Source organism: Stegastes partitus, unplaced genomic scaffold, assembly GCF_000690725.1.
Source record: "Stegastes partitus isolate 25-593 unplaced genomic scaffold, Stegastes_partitus-1.0.2 Scaffold242, whole genome shotgun sequence".
Lineage (NCBI taxonomy): Eukaryota > Metazoa > Chordata > Actinopteri > Pomacentridae > Stegastes > Stegastes partitus.
In genome coordinates, this window is record NW_007577973.1 from 300,610 (window position 1) to 322,286 (window position 21,677).

At 41.0% G+C, this 21,677-nt stretch overlaps 1 protein-coding gene across 1 annotated transcript in view; it reads right to left on the minus strand.

Moving 5' to 3' along the window:
• Window positions 1-14,110, minus strand: part of LOC103357258 (voltage-dependent calcium channel subunit alpha-2/delta-4-like) — a 76,072-nt gene extending 61,962 nt beyond the window's left edge. Inside the window, 3 exon segments of the mRNA XM_008281737.1 lie at window positions 1,290-1,406; window positions 6,914-6,995; window positions 14,031-14,110. Of these exon segments, the coding sequence (XP_008279959.1) occupies window positions 1,290-1,406; window positions 6,914-6,995; window positions 14,031-14,110 (279 nt within the window).
• Between the last annotated feature and the right edge of the window lie 7,567 nt (window positions 14,111-21,677).

Genomic DNA, 21,677 nt, shown 5'->3' on the forward strand with positions numbered 1-21,677 from the left:
CAAAGTACTGAGTCTGTGACTGTTAATGTTCAGTGTATCACAAAAAGAAGCAAAAAATGTAATTCCAACAAAACAATTGCTTGTGTACAGTTCCTTTCTTTTATCCTGCCCAACCAACTGTCCCCAAAAAATGCTCCTCTATATAACTAAACTGCACTCTCATTCTCTCAGTTACATTTTGAGAGAAACAGTTTTTTTTTTTTTTTTGTAGAAATGGTTGATGATGCATCCTATTAGAAAAGTCAAGTGTAATGTTAACCCAATAAAACCTTGTGAAACACAGTATTATATCTCAGGAATAAAACTGAAAACAAGCCTCTCTGCTGTCAGTATCATTGATTTTGAATTATGTGTGCCTTGCCTAAACCTCATGCACCTTGAAAGTGTTCACATAAGGCAGGGGTGTCAATCTCAAAAACACAGTGGGCCAAAATTTAAGTCGCGGGCCAACATTGAGCAAATGAGCCTTTTAATATGGACCGAAACAAATTTTGCTTTAACATTGAATATGGAACAAGCAACGCTTATCACCATACATTATATATAACTTAATAGTGGAGACATGCAAAATCAAATTATAAATAAAAAACACATCAATGGCACAGTGACAGTTGTAGTGTGAAGTCACGATGCCTACTGTCACAGAGGAGAGGGAGTTTCTGGGTCCTGTCCTGATTGACGTGCCAAAACAACAACAGGGCATTATGGGATTTGTAGTATTAGCAGTGAATGCGCTGTACAGTATAATACCGGGGGCAGCTCTAGAAGTCATTTGGCATTTGTCTTGTCTTGCGGGCCAAATATCATTACAAAGCGGGCCAAACTTGGCCCGAGGGCCAGAGTTTGACACCCCTGACATAAGGTATAGTAACAGGTCATTGCTCAGGATTAAAAAAAAAACACACAACAGTGACTTAGCTTTTTTATTACTATGAATCTTTAGCTGATTTTTAATGGCACACCAGCTGACTGATGTTAATTTTAAATACTGCTTGATTTTTTTATTGTATTTTTTTCCCAGTACTACCTCGACACTCCACTCATTGTGTATAGATAATAGTGTTGCCCTCTCATTCTGAGGCAAAAGGAGCATGACCAACCATTGGAGCAGCTTTTGTGGCAGAAGACAAAGTAAAGCACCACATTTCTAGGATCCCACTATCTGGCTGACAGATTTGGTGCCCAAAACATTAGTCTGCAGTAAGACACTTCTCCCTTCTTCTAGTCTTTATGCTAAATTAATTGCCTCCTGGCTCCAGATCCATACTTATTTATTTTTTTATCCTCACCTTCACTGACTTCATCTTACTTCCCAACATTCGTTCAATTTCATCAGAGTAGTCCTTCACCAAGTCATCTCCTTCCAGGTCCATGATCTTAATGATGGACTCCACATCCTTCAGTTTCTGAAAGGGGAACAAAAAAAAAAACAGGTGGATAAACCTTGTACGAGGGTACTTTAAAAAACGTTTCTCATTCTGACCCAAAAAGAAGGGGCGTAACTGCCATTTTGGGGGGATAACTGTACACTATGAAGCCTTTTATCACTGTCAAAACTCAAATGTTTGCCATCACTTCTTTGCAAGGAGAGGAAAACTTTGTGCTGGACTGTTGTTGCTCCAGGACAATGCTGTTGTCCACACAGTGAGTAAGCTGCATGGAGCAACAGTTCAAAGTCACATTTGGCTGCTTCTGCCTCCTGTGCTGTGAGGATGGGTACTGTTTCTGGATGAGGGCATGAACTTTTTAAAGTGTTGTCATATATATTAACATTTGTGGATCCCAGAAGGAGTTGATGTTTGTGCTGGTCAGGGCTAATATGGATCCAAATAAACAACCAAATCCACAACAATGTGAACAAGAGTGTCTATATCATTTTGCTAATATTGTAAACCTTCATCAGCTGTTCTTTCTTTTTGCAAGGATGTATCACAGTTGTCTCTCTAGCGTTACTTTAGAGGGAAATTCTTTTCCACAGACCAACCTTTGACTTTCAATTTTCAATTCAATTTTCAATTCAATTTTATTTGTATAGCGCATATTTACAACAACAAGTCATCTCATAGCGCTTCACAAAGGCAGAAACAGAAACACCCAACAATCCAAAACATCTGGATTCCCTATAAGCTTCAGCAGTCCGCAAGCAGTCCACAACAGTGGGAAGGAACCGAAAACCCCGGCAGGGGAAAAAAAACCTCCGACAGAACCAGGCTCAGGGAGGGACGGCCATCTGCCTCGACCGGTTGGGTGGATGTAGGATGAATTATACAATGTAGTTTACAGTTAAACAAGTTATTAGAAGTTATTGTCCTTGACTTCCATCTCATAACATGACAATACAAACTACACAGAATCCCACAGACAGAATAACATTTCAACACAAAGTACAACATGAAACAGTATGAAAGACATGACAATGTAGTACAGGGATGCTCAGCGGGGAATTTTGTTTAAGGCAGCTATGACTGCAGGCATCAAGCTTTTACCAAAACGAGCCTTTCTGCAACGCAGTGTCCTGTATCTCCGTCCTGAAGGCAACGGGATAAGATATTACCTGTAGTGGGGGGGTAGAGTCCTGTGATATTGAGAGTGCAATGCGTGTAATGGCCTTGTTATTGAGTTCAGATAGGTTGGGTGTGGGGAGACCTATGATTTTTGCAGCACTGCTGGTTATGTGTAATAGTGTAGTCCGGTTTTTAACAGTGAGCATGTTATAGAAACCGGTGGAGCAGTACAGTAAGATGGATTGAATAATGCTTTGGTACAGTGACAGAAGAAGACATGGAGCAACTAAGAGACCTTTGAGTTTACGGATGGCTGACCGTCTTTGATGACTCCATTTTTGGATGTCTATAATGTGCTGATCGAAGCTGAGTTTATTGTCCAGTGTTACTCCAAGATATCTGAAGTGGTCGACTGTTTCCACAGGTTGGTTATTAATAATAATGGCTGTCTTTAGATGCACAACGCTGGGAGCTATTGCTACTCAATTGTTTTTGGTATTACCATCAAAAACTTTAATAGGCACGGACACTTACTGTGCCATCAGTTATTACACCATGCAGCATTGCTCAGAAGATCAGCCCGTAACAAGGTCTGAGGTGATATCTCATGTTTATCGGCTGAGTCAAATCTGCTTTGATTCATTTTCATTTCCGAATGTTTCCAGAAACTGACTGAACAGTATGTGATGCAGCTAAACATTTGGCTTGTTTTTATGAGGTCATTCAGACGGTCAGATTCACTCTCAGATTACATCAGCTGCCATGGAGTCCATTTTTTAACTGAGAGGATATTTGAGGTAATCAGGTCACTTTCTGTGGATCAAAGGAGCTTGAGGTGGATCAGCCAACTGAATGCCAGGAGGAATTGCCCAGTCTGGTTATTTACACTCTGAATCGCTTGATTAAGTCACTGACTAATTCCAATTAGTCCAAGCAGTAAAGTAACCAAAGCAAATGCATGACACAGCCAAACATTTAGTGTAACCTCAAGTAGCGTCGTCTGTCCCTGATCTGCATCCATTCATATAAAAGAACCTGGAACTGCAGACTAAACTCCACCTTCTGAGAGGACGAAGCTGTCTGTCGTCATACAAAGGTCTCGAAACTGTTAGTGTGAAGCTGGGAAGAAAGAGCATCAGTGGAAATTGATTTTCAGATTTAAAAAAAAAAACAAAAAAAAAACGTGGCAGTTTAGCATAAATGTGTAATTTATCATTAACAGCTGACAAAGTAGAAATGAAATATTCTACTACCAGGATTCAGTCTTGCTCATGGTTGATAGGAACTACTTCTCCTTTCGCTTGCCATAGTCAGGTTAACTCACCACTAAATACATAAAGCTAGCGAATAATTCCTGTGATGGCAAAAGTCTGTATAGTTGCAAAATGTTAGAAAAGCTCTGAAGCCCTACAAGCCAGTGTTGTGATTTCTTCATTAAAATCCAGGATAGAATTTAAAATCCTGAAATCTCAATATAAAATCTCAAATATAAAACTCTTAATCACCAAGCTCCATCTTATCTGAGAGACCTTATTGTACCGTATCATCCAAACAGAGCCCTTCACTCTCAGACTGCAGGTCTACTTGTGGTTCCAGAGTTTCCAGAAGTCTAATGGGAGGCAGAACCTTCAGTTATCAGCTCCTCTGTTGTAGAATCAGCTCCCAGTTTGGGTTCATGAGGCAGACACCACCTCTACTTTTAAGATTAGGCTTAAAACTTTCCTGTTTAATAAAGCTCATGGGTCCTCTGCTTAAATCCGTAAGGGGTTCACCTTATTATGTTGAGCGCTGTGAGATGACATATGTTGTGAACTGTGCTATACAAATAAAATTTAAATTGAATGTTTCAACATGGGCTGCAAAGTGAACCAGTGGTTAGCACCGTCGCCTCGCAGCTAGAAGATCCCCGGTTTGCGTCCCAGTTGGAATGCCTGGGATCTTTCTGCGTGGAGTTTGCATGTTCTCCCCGTACAGCGTGGGTTCTCTACAGGTTCTCCGGCTTCCGTCCACAGTCCAAAAACCATGCTGAGGTTAAATAAGCCCCACCCCCACAGCCTTAGACATACATGCTACAATGAAAGGGATGCACATGCTCATAGAAGCGTGAGGAAGAGTGCCGTGAGATTGTAGGCATTGTTCAACATATGCTCAGCTCATTCAGGACAAATGTAGTCACCACCTAAAGGTAACATGACATAATGTGAGTCACACACACCTGACAGCAGCAGCTCATGACAACAAAATAAGGCCAGGCAAAGGTGCCAGTACTTTGGTGATCATGGAAGCTACTTGATTTTGCCAACAAACAGGTACTGAACATCACCAAACTGTACTGACCCCAGGAGTTTTCAGTATTAATGAATTTCCACAGGCCTTCAGAAACAGCTGTAGATTAAACTGAGCTGATCAAACATTTTTAGGGCTGACTGACTCTGAAAGATTCGGTACAAAGACACGCTAACAGTCAAAACAGTATCATGACAAACAACCCACAATGCAGCACTTCTTGTAGAAAACCATGTTTTAACAATGTTCTTTAAGTCCAAAAACAATACTGTATATTTTAAACAAATAACATTTTAAATCATTTCTAGAAAATTAAAACTTTTATAATCTTAAGAATGTAATTAAACACTATTGTTAGAGGGCTGAAGATCATTCTAACTCCGCCAGAAAGTAAAACGCAAACTGTTTGTTTCAGTATCATCATTATGATAATAAAGGGTTTATTGTATTTAAAATAATTTTTGTGAATTCCAGCAGTGACACTTTGTAAATGCTGGTATCCTGCTCATGTTGTGCAATAGCTACAATATTTAAAGGACAATAGCCTTATTATTGATGCCTTTCCTTGATAAGTCTTACTGACAGGGGAAAGGTGTGCACTTAAAAGTTGGTAGGTATGTAGGGCTGGTCCGAATGGCAATTTGTAGTCTCTGGATATTCAGTCCAAATTGGCAGCGAATATCCCAACATTCCGAATAGTCGGAGATCAAAATTGGTATTCTGACACCGGCACTCCGAGCGAATAGTCGGCTATTCGGGTCCAGCCCTATAGGTATGATGAACTGATCTTGCACTTGTACAGTGATGTTAGAGAGAGGAGCTGCTTTTCCTTCAAAGCTTCAAATTGGCTTTCACACAAGTAACAAATGCAATTCATGTTAATCAACTGCAGCCGTATGGTCGACTGAGCAGTGTCACCACCGACTAAATTAAAAAGCTCCTACCTAAATGTTTTGTACACTGCATTTTTTGCCAGTGATAAAAAGAGATTTTAAGTCAGAGTTTAATGTAACCATGTATCCATGTCAAGTGCTGAGCTCCGAGGTGAAAGAAACGTCCACATTCACACAACGCTTTACTCTGCACTGCTGTTGTAAAGCAGAGCAGCTTTGCAACACAAGTGGGATAAAAGTTCCATAAAGAAAGAATCAGCTTTTGATCTGCTTTATTTTTTGTATTTGTTTTTTTAGCTTACACTGATCCTTTTAAATCTCTAGTTTTGTTTTTTCAAATGAGAGATTTTAGCATATTTCTGATTTTCCTGTGCTTGTCTTGTGGACTCTCTCAACAGGAGAAAACATACATTAACACAGCTACATGGAAGTTAATCTACAGCAAAGTTTGTTCCTCTAGAGACCTGCTGTCTGCCTGCTTGTTGTGACTGCAGGAGGAGGCTGTCTGTGTGAAAGCAGACAAACTGCTGACTGCCTGTGACAAATCTAAATCTGACAGATAAATGGATGAATGGCTAAAATCAGAACAGGCCACAAATCCTGACGCTGGTAAAGAGGGCTCGGTCCTCAATCTGGGCATTACCATGATCCCTGTGTGTGTCTGTGTGTGTGTCTGTGTGTGTGGTTTGTGCGTGTGTGTGCGTGTGCATGTCCTAGTAAACACAAACAAAGATAGATGAGCATTACTGCACACACAGATGTACATTCAAACACACAAACACTGCCCCAGTTCAACCAGTGTGTTGGCCTGGGACCAGTTTGAGACTGAGCTGTTTTGTTAGTTTTATTTCCATCGGTAAAAATTTAAATATCAGTAGAGACTTCACCATGACTCTAGTCCAAACTTTAATGATCTAGCTTTAGGATTTAGATAAATGAGGGCAAAGGCAGGGGACACCTGGACAGGTCACCAGCCTATCACAGGGCTACACTTAGAGACAGACAACCAAGCACACTCACATTCACACCTACGGACAATTTGGAACCATCAAGTAACCTCAACATGTTTTTGGACTGTGTGGGAGGAAGCCGGAGAGAACCCATGCTGCACGGGAAGAACATGCAAACTCCACATAGAAAGACCGTGGGTGTCCTCACTGTGATGCAAACCAGGAATCTTTCAGCTGCAGCCCCATATAGGAAATCTGTTTGACTATTTTTTTTTCTTACCTTCTGCAGCAGCAAGGAGCCAGAGTATTTGGTTGTGAATTCCCGAAGTTGAACAGAGAACACTGACGCCCACTGCTGCACCCTGGAAAAGCAGACAGACATGGAGTCAAAAGAGAAATACAGCATCACATGCAAAGTAAAGAACTGATACCAGAGAGTGCAGGTTGTAAACATATAAAAACTTGCCATGGAGAGGAACAGACTACTGAAAAAAGTTAGTGTTGATCTGATCTCACAGAGCTCAAAATATTTGTTAGCAATATCAAATGGTCATTGCCGATGTTTTGTAGTGCATACAAGCAGTGCTAATGCAGCAATTTGTGTTTGTGGAGTCACCTCCCATTATTCATAATCCAAGGCTCCACAATAATATTTACCACAGGTGGGACCTAGTATTTCAGATGGTAGAAGCATCCCACCTGGTGGCACTGCTTCTTACATCAGATATGATGATATGATTAAATTAAGAGAGAGTCAGACTTGATGTAAAACAAAGTGCAAAGCTCAGGTCACAGGCAGACATTCAACAACAGATGGGAAACATACTTCTGATTAAAATGCAGGAAAACACAACACAAAACACGCCCAGTGTTGTGATCTTGACAATTATAACTGACCTTATGGTGTCTCCTTTTAGTGATGCAATGTGAATTAGGCACAGAGTTCAGCATTTTAACTTGCCAGGATGGAACTGTTGATGGTGACAACTAGAGGAGCTGCTTTTCAGACATTGTGCTGCATGTACACGTTTGTTTGGGTTTTTGCACACAGTGGTGCAGCATCAGCAACTCTACATTCTGCACAATTTACACAGAGCATATTTTTCTTGTCCTAATTGTATTTTAGTGAAGGAAACTGCTACCCACTCATGTCCAAATACATACAGTGTTTTGGTTTAAGCTGTCTCTCCTGCCTACCAGCCAGGCTGTGCTATGCAGCACTTGTATATAAATGGTAAATGGTCACTTATATAGCGCTTTTATCCAAAGCCCTTTACAATGTGTTACTCATTCACCCATCCACACACACATTCATACACCAATCGTGACAGAGCTGCCATGCAAGGTGCTGCCTGCCATTGGGACCAACTTCAGGTTCAGTGTCTTGTCCACGGACACTTCGACTGTGGAGGGGGATCAAACCACCAACCTTGCGATTGGAGGACAACCCGCTCTATCACCTGAGCCACAGGCACCTAGATGTGATTGGAGCAAAGGCTCAATGTCTCATCCCTGCCAATGTTACTGAATTCATATCAGTTGCGTAAGTGTTGTATTCACGTGACTGTGCAAATGTTGCTATGACAGAACTGCAGAGATAGTTTGCACATAGCTGCCTGCTTGCTTATGGCTATATCTCTGACTTCCATTTTTAAACGATATTTGCCTACAACTTTTTTTTTTTTCTGTTATTTCCTGATTTTTTTGCACAAAAGAGCACTGACAGTGTCAAAAAATGAGTGTAACATGATATCATGAAATTTTAACAGTGTCAAATAATGAGCTGTCTAATTGTGTTAGAAGACGTGGATTCTTTGCTGTTGAGGAGAACGCCAGTCTGGGCCAACATATATTTTGTTCTGTTTAATGTGCATGTTAGCATTCAACAGTATAGTAGTTTGTTTGTTTCTTTTTTTTGCTTTTGCTTTTTTTTTTGTTATTTGAGTTATTCTTTACACGAAGCCACATACATAGAAATATTCAGTTATCTTCATATTGTGGATTTCTTACATATGTCGATTCATTTGGTGTATTCCTTTGCTGATTGACAGTTGTTCTATTTTTGCACTGGGTGGTTTCCTGATCCAGGGAGGCTCGTCTTTGGCCTCAGTCTTCGCTCTGGATTGGCCACTTAGATTGATTGATCTGATTTGTAGCAGCTGTCTAAGCTGACGTCTCTGCCAACTGGGCGACTGCTTGAAGAAAGTAGCGTCCTGAAATGTTGATCTCCTTCTGTGACATACATTCATCTGGCAGTTATAGTTGAACATTTAATATAAATTAATCTTTTTCTCAACTTGTATTAGCATATTGGGATTAGTTCAATAAAACAATAAAGCTATTTTTGTACAACATTGGAAATTTGTGCCAAACTACAACAGAATAACTCAGAACAACAATGGGATGGGAACACGAGGAGCGCTGTTAGCAGGTATAACGATAATGCCAGAAAACAGAGCAGTAACAGTGCTGGCATTACCATCAACAGTCGTCACAGAGGTAGTAATTATGCTGAGTCATCAAAGCTATTTTTAGCCTTACAAGTATAAAGCACTTGTATGGAACCTGAGACTGTATGGATGCTTGCTTGTAGCATTGTTTGGAGATTAGCCATGTGTTGCCGTGGCGACACTCTTCTCAGCAGCAGTGAGTTACAGCAGAAAAAGGCCGTTAAATATAACAGTGATGAAAGAGATTTAGATAATCTGTTCTTCATCTGGGTCACAGCAGGAAGCTGCAGGTGTCTGCTCAGCACAAACTCACAATAACACACAACAGTATGAAGCAGCGGCATGACACACGGAGGTACAGGCGGCTTGTGAATGGCTGAATTACTGACGTGAACTACTCCAGCCTTTTATAGAGGATTGAAAAAAGAAAAGTTTTGGTTTTTGTTACAAACACATCACGACATTTCTGAGGACAACATTGCCACAATACTGAAAAAATGTGCGACAGGCCTATTTTACAGCATGATTTGAACAACAATAGGACAAACTGTCTCCTAGGACTCACCAAAGCAGCTTTTCTTAAATCAATGTTTATTTGTTTCATCCATAAAATGACAGATAGTCTTTTTTCAGTCAAAAACTCTATTCATTTTACCATCCTGTATCAAACATAAACACAGTGCATAGACACAGTGGCCCCTTCAGGAGACAACGAAAGTGAACGTTTAGAGTGTTTTGTGTATTCCAGGCATTCATTCCACAAAACCTTGCGGCTGGGAGACTTTGCTGGGTGTCAGGACAGTGAACGGCGCTGGAATTTCGGCGATCGGTTGTGATTTGGACATACAACACCAACACGGAGTCCGATCGGAGACTATGCCGTCACTTACCCGAGAGACAAGGAAATGTAAACGGTTCAAACATAAACAAGGGAGGAAGAAGAGAGCCGGGATCCATGTTAGGCTAAAGGCCTCTCCAGACCAGCAGGGCCGTCCTCCGACTCTCCAATGTCCACCCCCTCGACAACAAGCTGGATGAGCTACGTTTGCTGAGAGAAACCTGCAGCTTGCTTTGCTTTAACAGAAACATGGCTCCATGAAAACATCCCAGACGGACATACAGCTGGAGGGGACCACATTATTCTGGGTGGACAGACAGAGGGACAGCTCTGGGCAGCATCTGCGGCTTCACAATGGTCACACCATCTTGTGTGTCTTTGTGTCCCTGAAGACCTACCAGGACCTGAAGAGGTTCGACATGTTCGAGGAGTGGTTGCGCGCATGGACGCAAACGTTTAGTGTCTTATCCCAGACGTGCATTCTGCAAAACTTGCTGGTTGAATAATCCTGAAGAATCGCTCTGTACTACTGTGTATGTACAGCAACACGACAATAAACTTGATTTGATTTTATTTGATAACTGCATCAGATCCTCACCTTTGAAATGCTGAAGAAGAAAACCTTTTTTGCTTCAAACAATACTGAAGGAATTTGTTGAGTGATAATCAACAATTCATTTTCTGTCAAGATAACTAATGGCTAGTCATGGTAGCTCGACTTTCTCCACCTTCCCAGTTAGTAACAAAGTTCTCATCAGGCGCATTACTGAGATCAAACTGGGCAGGAGGATTGAACATTTTAAAAAACTTAAAATAATATGTTGTTTAGATTGTTTTTAACCATGTTGATGAAACACAGCTGTGAATACTCCTAAGGATCAAAATGATCACATTGTAGAGTTCCAGATGGTAAGAAATACAGACATGAAGACAATGTAAAGAGAAGAGAGTTCACACAGCTTGATGTGTGCGCTCTATGAGACAGAGACAGCTTGTGTGTCTGTGTTTACTGAAGAATGTGCTTAAGAATGGAGGAGTTTGCTAGTCTATTTGTTGTAGACATTAATCCTCAGAGTTCAGTGCAGACAAAGGCACATGCTGTGTGTTGCAACATACATAGTGGGATTGTAACAGTCTCAGACAATAAAACAAGAACAGAAACTCTGTTCTGCAGCTGCAAGTAATGATTATTTCCATTATAGATAGAAATGGCTGATCATTTTCTGTCCCCACACTGGAGAATAGCTGAAACCACGGAATAGCTGGCTAATGAGTGGACTGTACAAATTATTGAGCTGTATAATTTGATAGTAACTCCTGATACTAACAGTGCTAATTATGAGTGAAAGTGGCTGTCATTTGGATACAGGAGGGACAAATTTTAGTATTCAAGTAAAAAAGTATTTTAGTAAGTAAAGTAATTTAAGCGATTTAAGTCCACATTTATGGTGTACAGTTTGGTTTGCCTCTTCTTAAAATTTAAATTTTCTTTTTTTTCTTTTCAGGAATTTCTAGGAATTTTAGTTGAGATTTTTTAAAATACAATTTATTTAATTTATGTATTTTTTTCTTTTTCTTTCTGGGACCCTTTTTCTGTGCTATTTTTTTAACCTGATTTTTTTTGTTTTGTTTTAGCACCACATGCCCCCTTAGCTGGGAAGCATAACACTTTGAGGAACTAACCCTGGAGACCAAGTTTTTGAGCAGTCTGCTGGTGTCATCTGATACATCGGCAGATCCACACAGTGAGGGATTTTGTCTGTGGACAGACAGAAGGTCCTCTTATTGTCTTAAGTTCTCTCTCAACTGCTGGTCACCCAGAAGCAACAGTCCTTTGTAAACTTTTGTTTGGCTACTCCTTTCTTTGGCCCTGACTGTCATCATTCACAAAGCTGTGAGGCGGTAGAGTTTTCTTCTACTCGCAAGGTTGGTGATGGGTGCCAAAGTGTCCTTGAGCAAGACACTGAGCCCCAAGTTGCTCCGAATAGCAGGTGAGCACCTTGAATAACACCTCTGCCACCATTGGTGTGTGTGAATGAGAAACACTTTGCAGAACCAAGCTAAGGGTTCAAAGGATCTATATAGGTTTATGGATCTATATACAGGTGAGGACTACTTACCACTTCAATAAACATCAGTTTCGTTGTTTTTCTTGTGAGGCCCAATGTAATTAAAACTACATATTTGCCTTTGCAGACAGAATAATCTGTGATGTTTGAACCATTTCGTGATGTGACGCCCAGCATTTTCACCAGACACTATTCATTTACATAACACAAAGTCTCTTCAGCTCTGCTTGTCAGTGAAGATGAGGATTTCGAGATTTGGAAAGCTGTGAGGTGGTAGAGTTTAGGTGTTTGTATCCAGGTAGTGTGGCGGTCACTGTCCAGGCCTGTGGCGTGTAGTCGGTTGGCGAATGTGGGTCAGGTTGGAAGGTGACCGGGCTGATGGAGCGTGGCCGGTGGCCAGCCAGCCATGCTAACCCACAGATGGTGATGCAGGAGGGAGAAAGCTGCAGCCGTGCAGGACTACAGTTTGCAGGGAGCCTTTGCTGCTTCACTCAAACACTGTCTGACAGGTTCATGCTAATGAGACTTTAAAAACTACAACAACCTGACCAAAGACAAATAACACAGCACTAAAAATAGGAGTTGTCGGTGGAAGTAAGTAGTTCATCTGTGAGCAGGTCATGTAGAACCAATTATACCAAACCGTGTTGAAAATACAGTCAAAAATGTAGTCCTTGGTGCTCCTAAACTTTCAGCTTTAGCAAAAATGCGAAAGAAAAGCCCCAATCCTACTGTTAGTGTATGCAGGATGTGCTGCTGATGGTGAACAACCTGAACGTCTCTGCTTCCAGAGTAAATATGCTCAGCCAGCAGCCTCAGGCAGCATAAATCAACTGAGATGTTTAAGATTCGTTTGATACTTTTCACGTTAAGTTGCTCCCCTGATGATAAGGTAGTCTGGTCCTCCTACCACCAAAAAGAATGGATGAATCCTTGAAGGCTGTTGATGTAAAAGTAACATTGTTGATTGTCCGACCAATGAGAATTTGGTCTGATGAGAGCTCATCCGATCACCGATCCAACAGTCCACTTGGAAACTACAGCTTTACATAACAACATAGGGATCTGTTTCTGGACCAACTAATTTGCTGATCCAATTAACCTCCATTAACTGACATTTCACATCCTGTACACTGTTCCCTTTGAATTTCTTCTTGGGTGAAACAGTTCTGGCGCTGTTTGAAGGCTTTGAGCTTGGGTTAAAGTTTGAATTAGAGTTGGGATTAGACAGGCAGGTGGCAGATGTTGAGTTTTCAAATTAGACAGTGGAGATCATTTAAAGCAGCTGTAACCACAGCACCTGGAATAATGTGACTCAACAAAAAGGAGAGCAGATTTCAGTGACTCCCAAGGGAAAACTGCAGCCTGCTGACACGCACAGTTACTCCCTTGGGAATGTTAACACAGTGCACTCTGGGAGTTTGCTGTCTGAAGCTTAATTTATCTGCAAAGTCCAATTAGAACTGTCTTTTATGAGCTTCATATCCAATATGTGTGTCAAAGGCAGTAGAACCTTGTCTTTACCCAAGCCCACTGCTCTACCAGGGTCCCGTTATTGTGACTGGTGGCCAACCAAAGAACAGACAAGTAAGGATTTTGCTTCACTTTTTGTACATTCTGCTGAGTTAGGAACTAATTACAAGTATATGCAGAGGGAATATTGCTGCCTAGATCGGCCAGATTTTAGAGACAGAGAATCTTGAACCTGTGATCTCTGAATGATGCCTTTGGTAAAATCTGTCACATGATTAATTCACGTATTCAGCACTGAAGATGTCACTGTCGTTCACTGTAAACTGTTAAACCTTACTGATCATACAAACATAGTTCAAAGGCGAGAGGAGGTCCTAGCCTTTCCAAACATATCAAACATGCCATGCTGAACTTTAGAGAAACGTTCAAAAATCATACCCCTGATGGACCCTTTCGACAGTCTCGTACTTGTGAGTGAAAAAGGACTCATCTGCATAATAAATTAGCTGACTGCACAGCTGTACAGGAGAAGCTGAATAGAAAAAGTTAAGAAGAACGGGCACTCACGTCTCTGGTGGAATCTTTGTCTGAGCCTGAGCAGTAATCCACAAGCAAAAGAATCCAAGAATCCTCAAGAGGTTCCTCATCCCTGCTATCCCGCATGTCATCCTGCTCTTCTTACTCAGAGACACTAAGCTGTGACTCTAAAATTTTGAAGGCAGTGTTACAAACAGCTCTGAAAGTTCAAGAGAATAATAAAGAGTTTGTAGGAAACGGTTTCCTCATGTTGGCTAAAGGCAGAAGCCTGCAGAGCTTATCATGGTGGTCTTTAGACCCTGAATGCTTTCCGTCATGTCTGGATAAACCTGTCCTGCTGCTAACATCTTCTCACTGCTTCTTGATTTAGTCTCTCATCCTCCACAGGGAAAGTTCCAGAGGCTCCTTAAAGACTTCCAAGTCATCCAAAACAAAGTGAAGAAAAGGAAAAGCCTAGTCCTGGTGCAAGAAGAAGAACAGACTTTGCAAGTTAAAAATTTGTCACAGACAAAAATGTCAACAAAAAGGTTTCCTCTGATCTTTCAGGTTGCTTCTCATTTAAGCAGGAACAATTAGTGGGTTCATTTCTCCAGCTTGCAGATAGTTAGGAAGACATAAAGCCGGCTCTGTGTAGGAGATTTTGCAGCCACTCGTCTCTACTGTCGCCCAATTTGCGACATAATCCACTTGGATTAAAAACTCCTCGTCCCCATGGAAGAGAGGGGGAGAGAGAGAGGAAAGAGAGACCAGGGGGAGGGAGGGGAGGGATTGGAGCAGGGGATTGGATGAGGGCTCTGTTTTATCTAAGAGGATTAGAGCAATTTCTGGAGAGAGACTCTCCTTCAACCAATCAGAGATGCCAGAGGGGAAACAAACCCCATGACGCTCAGTTTGGCTGCTCAAAGAGAGAAAGAGACCAACTAACAGTGACCTGACAGACACACAAACACACATGCAGTCAGCTGATTCATACACTCCTCTCTTCATATTCATTACACTTCAGTGTAATTAAGGGGGACTGGTCCTGTGTTTGAGGTCAGTACCTGGCTGAGGGGCAGCGACAGATAGACCTCTGATGCCAGACATGCATTGTGTATTGGGAAAGAAACAAAACAATCTGGTCCAGATCAACCAGGATTTTAAACATGCAATAATGAGAAAAAGGGCTGCAGGGTGGCTCGGTGGTTAGCACCGTTGCCTCGCAAAAAGAAGATCGCCGGTTCGCGTCCCGTTGAGGACACCCGGGATCTTTCTGCGTGGCATTTTTAACAATATCAGCTCAAGATATTCCAAAAGGGGCTGCAAGGTGGTGCAGTTGGTATCACTGTTGCCTCGCAGCAAGAAGGTTGCTGGTTCGCATCCTGGTGGGGCCACAGGAATCTTTCTGCGTGGAGTTTGCATGTTCTCCCCATCCAGCGTGGGTTCTCTCCGGGTTCTCCGGCTTCCTCCCACACAGTCCAAAAACATGTTGAGGTTAATCAGTGATTCTAAATCATCCGTAGGTGTGAATGTGAGTGTGCTTGGTTGTCTGTCTCTAAGTGTAGCCCTGTGACAGACTGGTGACCTGTCCAGGGTGTCCCCTGCCTTCGCCCTACGTCAGCTGGGATAGGCTCCAGCCCCCACGACCCTAATGAGGATTAAGCGGTGTATAGATAATGAATGGATGGATGGGTAATGCGATAAAAACCCAGTTAAAGGCAAAGCTGCTGACAAATTAGGGCTTATCATATTTCAGTATCACTCCTTCTCTACCTTCATTATCATCGTCATCATAATCACCAGCTGTTTTAGATGATGTCAATTTAATGATGTCACTTGGAACTCATCTGCAGGTCAGATCACAACTGTTAATCTGGTCTTGTTCAGATCTCACATCAGTTTTCAATGTGATTTGGAGTTGTCTTCACTTTAGTTTGAGTCTTTGCCTCTGATCCCATCTTTTATCAAGTCCTATGGTGCCCCCAAAGGATCAGAGTGTTTTTTCCTGAATTACATTTGAATCTCTTCACAATAACTTTAGCGTTATCTTGCAATATGATTTGCATTACTTTGGCATTAGCTTTGCATAGCTCCACAGAGCTGTGTCAGTGCTGGAGAATGGTCTGACTGCACCTCATTATCTTTCTGCCAAAATGACAGAAATGTTCTGTGTTGTTTGTAATACTTTGAACTAGACATAATCATCTTTAGAGCTACTTAGCCCAGGGTGTAGTGATGGTGTCCCTGCAAAATAGTGACAGGAGTTGATTTGGTGCAGGGCAGTGAGCACTGCCATTAAAATGGGAAATTCACCAGAAGAACCAAACAGGATGCCTTGTTTCAAGATTCTTCAGCAAAATTAAAAACATTTCGGTGTGTGGTTTTTGTTTGAAATTTGTTGTTTTTTGTGTCGAGAAGGAGATACTGAAAATGGTAACACATAGTGAAAGGAGGGGGAAGAAAGCTGTGTAAAATGCATGGTGGAAATGGCAGGATCATACCTAAAGTCTACATCTGGTGAGTCAGACTAATTTAAAATTACCACATTATTTTCACAGTAAAACTCAGCCTTTTGTCTGGAATGCAAATTGTATTTTAAGGGCATGACAAATATTTTGTGAAGTAAAGCAAAAGTTTGAAAAAAATGTCCATGACATTGCCCTTAAGGGGCTCCACAAGTGCCCAACGAACTCTATCTACAGCTGCTCACTGGGTCTTCAAGCTAACCTGTAGTGATGGGAACATCAGAGGACACCAGCTGAAAATGGGTTCCAATGAATCAGGAGAAAATCTCCTACACTGTATATTCTTCAGTGGTTTGCCATGTTTGGCCTCAACTTCTTTTTTCAAAGCATCATTTTAGAGGTAGAGTATGTGGAAGGTGGTTTAAGTTTTTCAAATAAAACAGTATTTATTCCTAAGATATAGCATCTGAAAGTGATGAAAAAATAAAAATGCTGAACACATGGAACATCAAAAAGCCTCAGTGACTCAGTTTCGTAACCACAAAGTAGAACAAAAAATTTGCCGGGTGCACAGAGAGACTAGATTAGAGAGTTTAATCTTTTGTGCCGGTACAGGCTGTGAAAGGTGATGTAAAGTTAAAATAGTTAGCTAAGTGGCTTTTTTTGGAAAGTATTACATCATGTTGGGTTTCTTTTTTATTGATTCGGTGTCAAATCAAGATCTGAAGTCCAAAATAGTTTGACCTCTCATATTGAAACTTGAGTCAGTCTGAAGCCTCCATTCATCCTGATCTCCACATGAAGACTGCTGTAAATCGTTTTAGCACTAACCCTTCATAGACGTACCTTAGCTTGAAAGGTTCCAAGAACCTGTGGAGCCCAAAAGTTATATAATCTCCATATTCACACAGAATCTTTCAGAATTCCATGTCTGCTCCATTCATTCATGCACAAATCACTAAAAGCAACTATCTGGTGTTCAGATGTAGACATCACTCTGAAATGTAAGTGCAGGTCTGCTTGCAGCAGTTTGGTGGTTTCACTGTTCACAGACTCTCAATTAAATATTGATCAGTCACAGAAATAACCATCGAGTGATCAATAGATCAGAGTGTCAGGGAAGAGATCATCCTTTACCGCTGTGATTGGCTTCACTACTTTGACTGCATTACCACATCCAGCCAGTGATTTAATAACCCCAATTATACATGTCTTTACTTCCCTTCACGTGAGATTAACTTATAAAATCAACAAATATAATCATATGTAAAAATCTTGCAATTCCTTGAGGGTGTAAAATATAAATTAATAAAAGACGCTCTTTATAGGGAGGATGGAAATAATAAAGAATTTTAACCGTACAGCTACATAAATACTGTTGTCCTGTTATACAAATGTGCACTAGGATAAGGGGAAGAAAACCTCTGCAGAATAATGAGCCAACAGCTCCCTCTAGTGTGAAAAGGTCTAGCATACAACTCTTACTTACAGTTCAGTCCTAGATGTTTCATACCCATGTCAACTTTTATTTTAAAATGAATTATAAATCCTCCACAGTTGGGCGTATTGTTAGGAAAATGGAGAGTTTGTGATTGATAACAGTTAGACCCAGTGCAACCAGCAGAAGACTGAATGACATATCTGTGCAAGAAAGTCAAGAAGGTAAAAGGTGAGAAGTAGCAGTAAGTCTCATAAACACAGAGATCAACCAGAATGACCAACTGCAACTCAGTTCACAAACAATTTGAAACAGAATCACATGAACTGTAAAGTAATATATCATGATATTTTGTACAAATTGCAGGTCGCTTCTAGCACATTTTTGATCTCATGCCCACACATTTGAATTTTCATGGCAATACACTAAGATGGGAAATGGTTAAGGCTAGGGTTAAGGTCAGGAGGAGGGGTTCTCCCATCATAACTACATGGAGGGAATTGACAAACTAAATGCAAAAAAATGTGTTCTGATCTGGAATGACTTGGTTTGTTGTCAACAAGCGTTGGGATACAGAGCGGGAATAATTCAGCAGAAACTAATCACAAGTTTCAAAAATATAACAAACAGGGTTACAACTTTTGTTTGTTAGTCCGACGAGTCACTATTCAGCTTACACAGATCGGATGTTGAACAGTTTGTGTGGGGAAGCAAAGGAAAGAATTCCCCCAGATTCCTCAAAGAGTACTGTAAAACACAGAGGTGTGAATGTCACGATCCAGGACTGTTTCTTGCATCGATGTGGGTAAACTTCTACTCATAATAGAATCATGAGCTCTGACGTGCGAAGAGACAACAGAAAGGAATCAGCCAATAGGTGGCATGCTTTTGATAATCCAAAACAGTCCAACTTCCTGGTGACTGAATATTTTGCCCAAAAGAAAATCTAAATCTTAACATGGCTCATAGAGCAGATGCCATGAGAATTTTAAAAAAATGCTAATGGTTCTTAAAAATGAAGTCATTGCTACATGACCTGAATTCTTTCTAACCAACAGGCAACGACTCCTGCCTATCCCTTGATTTATTACCTCAGTAATCATTTTCCTAATGGGTTTCTGGTCTCAGTCTATAGTTTTGAGTTTTCTTCAATGCAGCATGATGTTCATTTTGTATAATTAAGGTCCCATTTAGAGAAAAATACAAGATAAAGCACGGTATGTTTTAAGGCGGGGCTACCTTGTATTTGAAAGGTTCTACAGGCATGTGCACTGTCCTCAAATTCTCAGACAGATCCACCTCTCACTTGCTGCATCCACCTTTAAAAGACTAAGATAGCGAAGGCCAAATGCCAAACTTAATCCTTCAAAATGGTCGTCCACAAACCAATGGGTGAGTACACACTGGTATCAGGTATGGGATTAACTCAAACTCAAACTCAAGCTCAGGAAACACTTAGGCTTCACTTATTACAGACATTTGTTGACTCCATGTCCAGATGTTGTCAAGCTAAAATATTGTAACGTGATATTTAATGAAGGCACTGTTAGATTTTAATTTTCATCCGTACATCAGGTGTTTTATCATGTAAAACAAACTTCTTTTGTGGAACCCTTTTCTTGAAGAGCTTGCTTGTGCTGTGTTACTGTATGATAAATGCTACTTTGCTATGTCAGATGCTCTGATCTACAACCCAACAAAGGAGCATCATCACTTTACTTTTAGTGCCTGAAACTTTGGGATGGTAAAATGTTTGTAAAATATGTTATCAATTGTTTTAATTGATCCATTTTCCAATACAGTGCTGCCTGTTTGTTATCATACCCTCGATCCAGGATGGAATTATGACTATATCTGGGATATTCCAATATCATTCTTGATGTCAAGCTTCTGGGCCCAGGACAGGTCATGCACTTACCACTCATGATGAATCAAGATTAGTAGATCTATCATGAAAACGTGCTTCAGTTGTTCCTAAATGTAGCTTGTAGATTATTGAACACACATGTATGAGCTACTGTGTATGTGGTTTCAATACATACATTTGAATCATACAACACATGTACAATGTATAAGATATAATAAATTCATTATCTATACACCACTTAATCCTTAGTAGGGTCATGGGGGGCTGGAGCATGTCCAAGCTCACTTAAAGCGAAGCCAGGGTACATCGTGAACAGGTCACCAGTTCATCACAGGGCCACATAGAAACACAGACAACCAAACACTCACATTCACACCTACGGACAATTTAGAATCATCACCAATTAACTTCAGCATGTCTTTGGACTGTGGGAGGAAGCTGGAGCACCTGGTAGGAACCCATGCAGGCACAGGGAGAACATACAAACTCCATACAGAAAGACTCCAGGACCCACACATGTATAATGTGCATGTTTGAATTCTTCAAATCTTTTCCACTTATAAAAGAGAAATTATGGAAAATGGATATTAAAGTTAAGTGTAATAAGGTGTCGTAAACTGGATCAGGTTTTAAGATCCTCACATTGCAAGGATTCAGTGTGAGTGGTGTGAATCCTCACACCAGCACATTCTTCACTGAGATTTCTCAGAACTGTGTGTGTGTGCATGCATTTGTGTGTGTGTTGTAAGGTGCTGATGAAGTGGGTTTCAGGTCCTCGCTGTGTCAGGGAGGATCTGGTGACAGTGTGGTCTCAGTGTCAGAGCTGAGAGTAAATCGCACAGTCAGAGTGCTTCACTGACAGTTACCAGGCTAAAACTACTGGGAGGTGCTCAATGGGCACATCGCAGCAACTACAGAAAACAAGCAGAAACACTTTCACTTTGAGCACTTTGACAATTTTGCATGTTTTTTTGTATTCTTGTTTGTTTGTTTTCTATAGTGAATGTCTTGCTTTGCTTTACCTACAGTTCTGTAAGGTGTAGATAACAAGAATTCTGGTGAAGAAACTAAACAAAAAGAAAAAAAAAAGCTGTCACACCCTAATAGGTTAGTTCACCACCAAAAGCAATTTCTAGATCAATTTTAGGAGTGAAATTTGTCATCAGCCAAAGAACAATTTTGGTCCTAAATCTATAACACACTGCTGTAAGTAGTGCAATAACACAAAAGATTGCATGATCAACCGACAGAGTTCTGCACATGCTCAGTACACCCCTACCTCCCCCCCAGCAGCAGTTGTACATAACTGTGATACCTGAATTATGTGACACAAAGCATGACATGTCAATGGCCACGCTGAGTGTCATCAGGCTCCTCCTGACACCCACCCTGGGTCAAAGGTGGTATGCATAGAGCATGACAGTTTCATGACCTTCCCCCAAACGTAAGAGCTGCTCTCACTTTCAGTAAATACCGATAGGTCGTATTATGTAACTGTTTTCTACCCTACAGTTTTATTTTAGTTGCTGTGTGTGCATCATTCACAGAAACAAACTGTTGCTTTTGGGGACGGATCTGAGAGGTATGCTCAATACGTCATGAAATGTGTACTTTTAATGTATAGATATAGTGAATCTGGACTGGTGACCTGTCCAGGGTGTCCCCTGCCTTCGCCCTCGGTCAGCTGGGATAGACTCCAGCCCCCCCGCGACCCTGGTGAGGATTAAGTGGTGTATAGATAATGGATGGATGGATGGATGGATGGATGGATGGATGGATATGGTGAATCCAATAACATTCTTTTAACATTTGGTGAAATATTTAAGGCTATAAAAAAAAAAAGCCACTCAGCCAATCACAAACAATTCTACAAGTGAAATAAATAAAAAAACAAAAACCAACTAACTGTAAGAAAGCAACTTATAGTC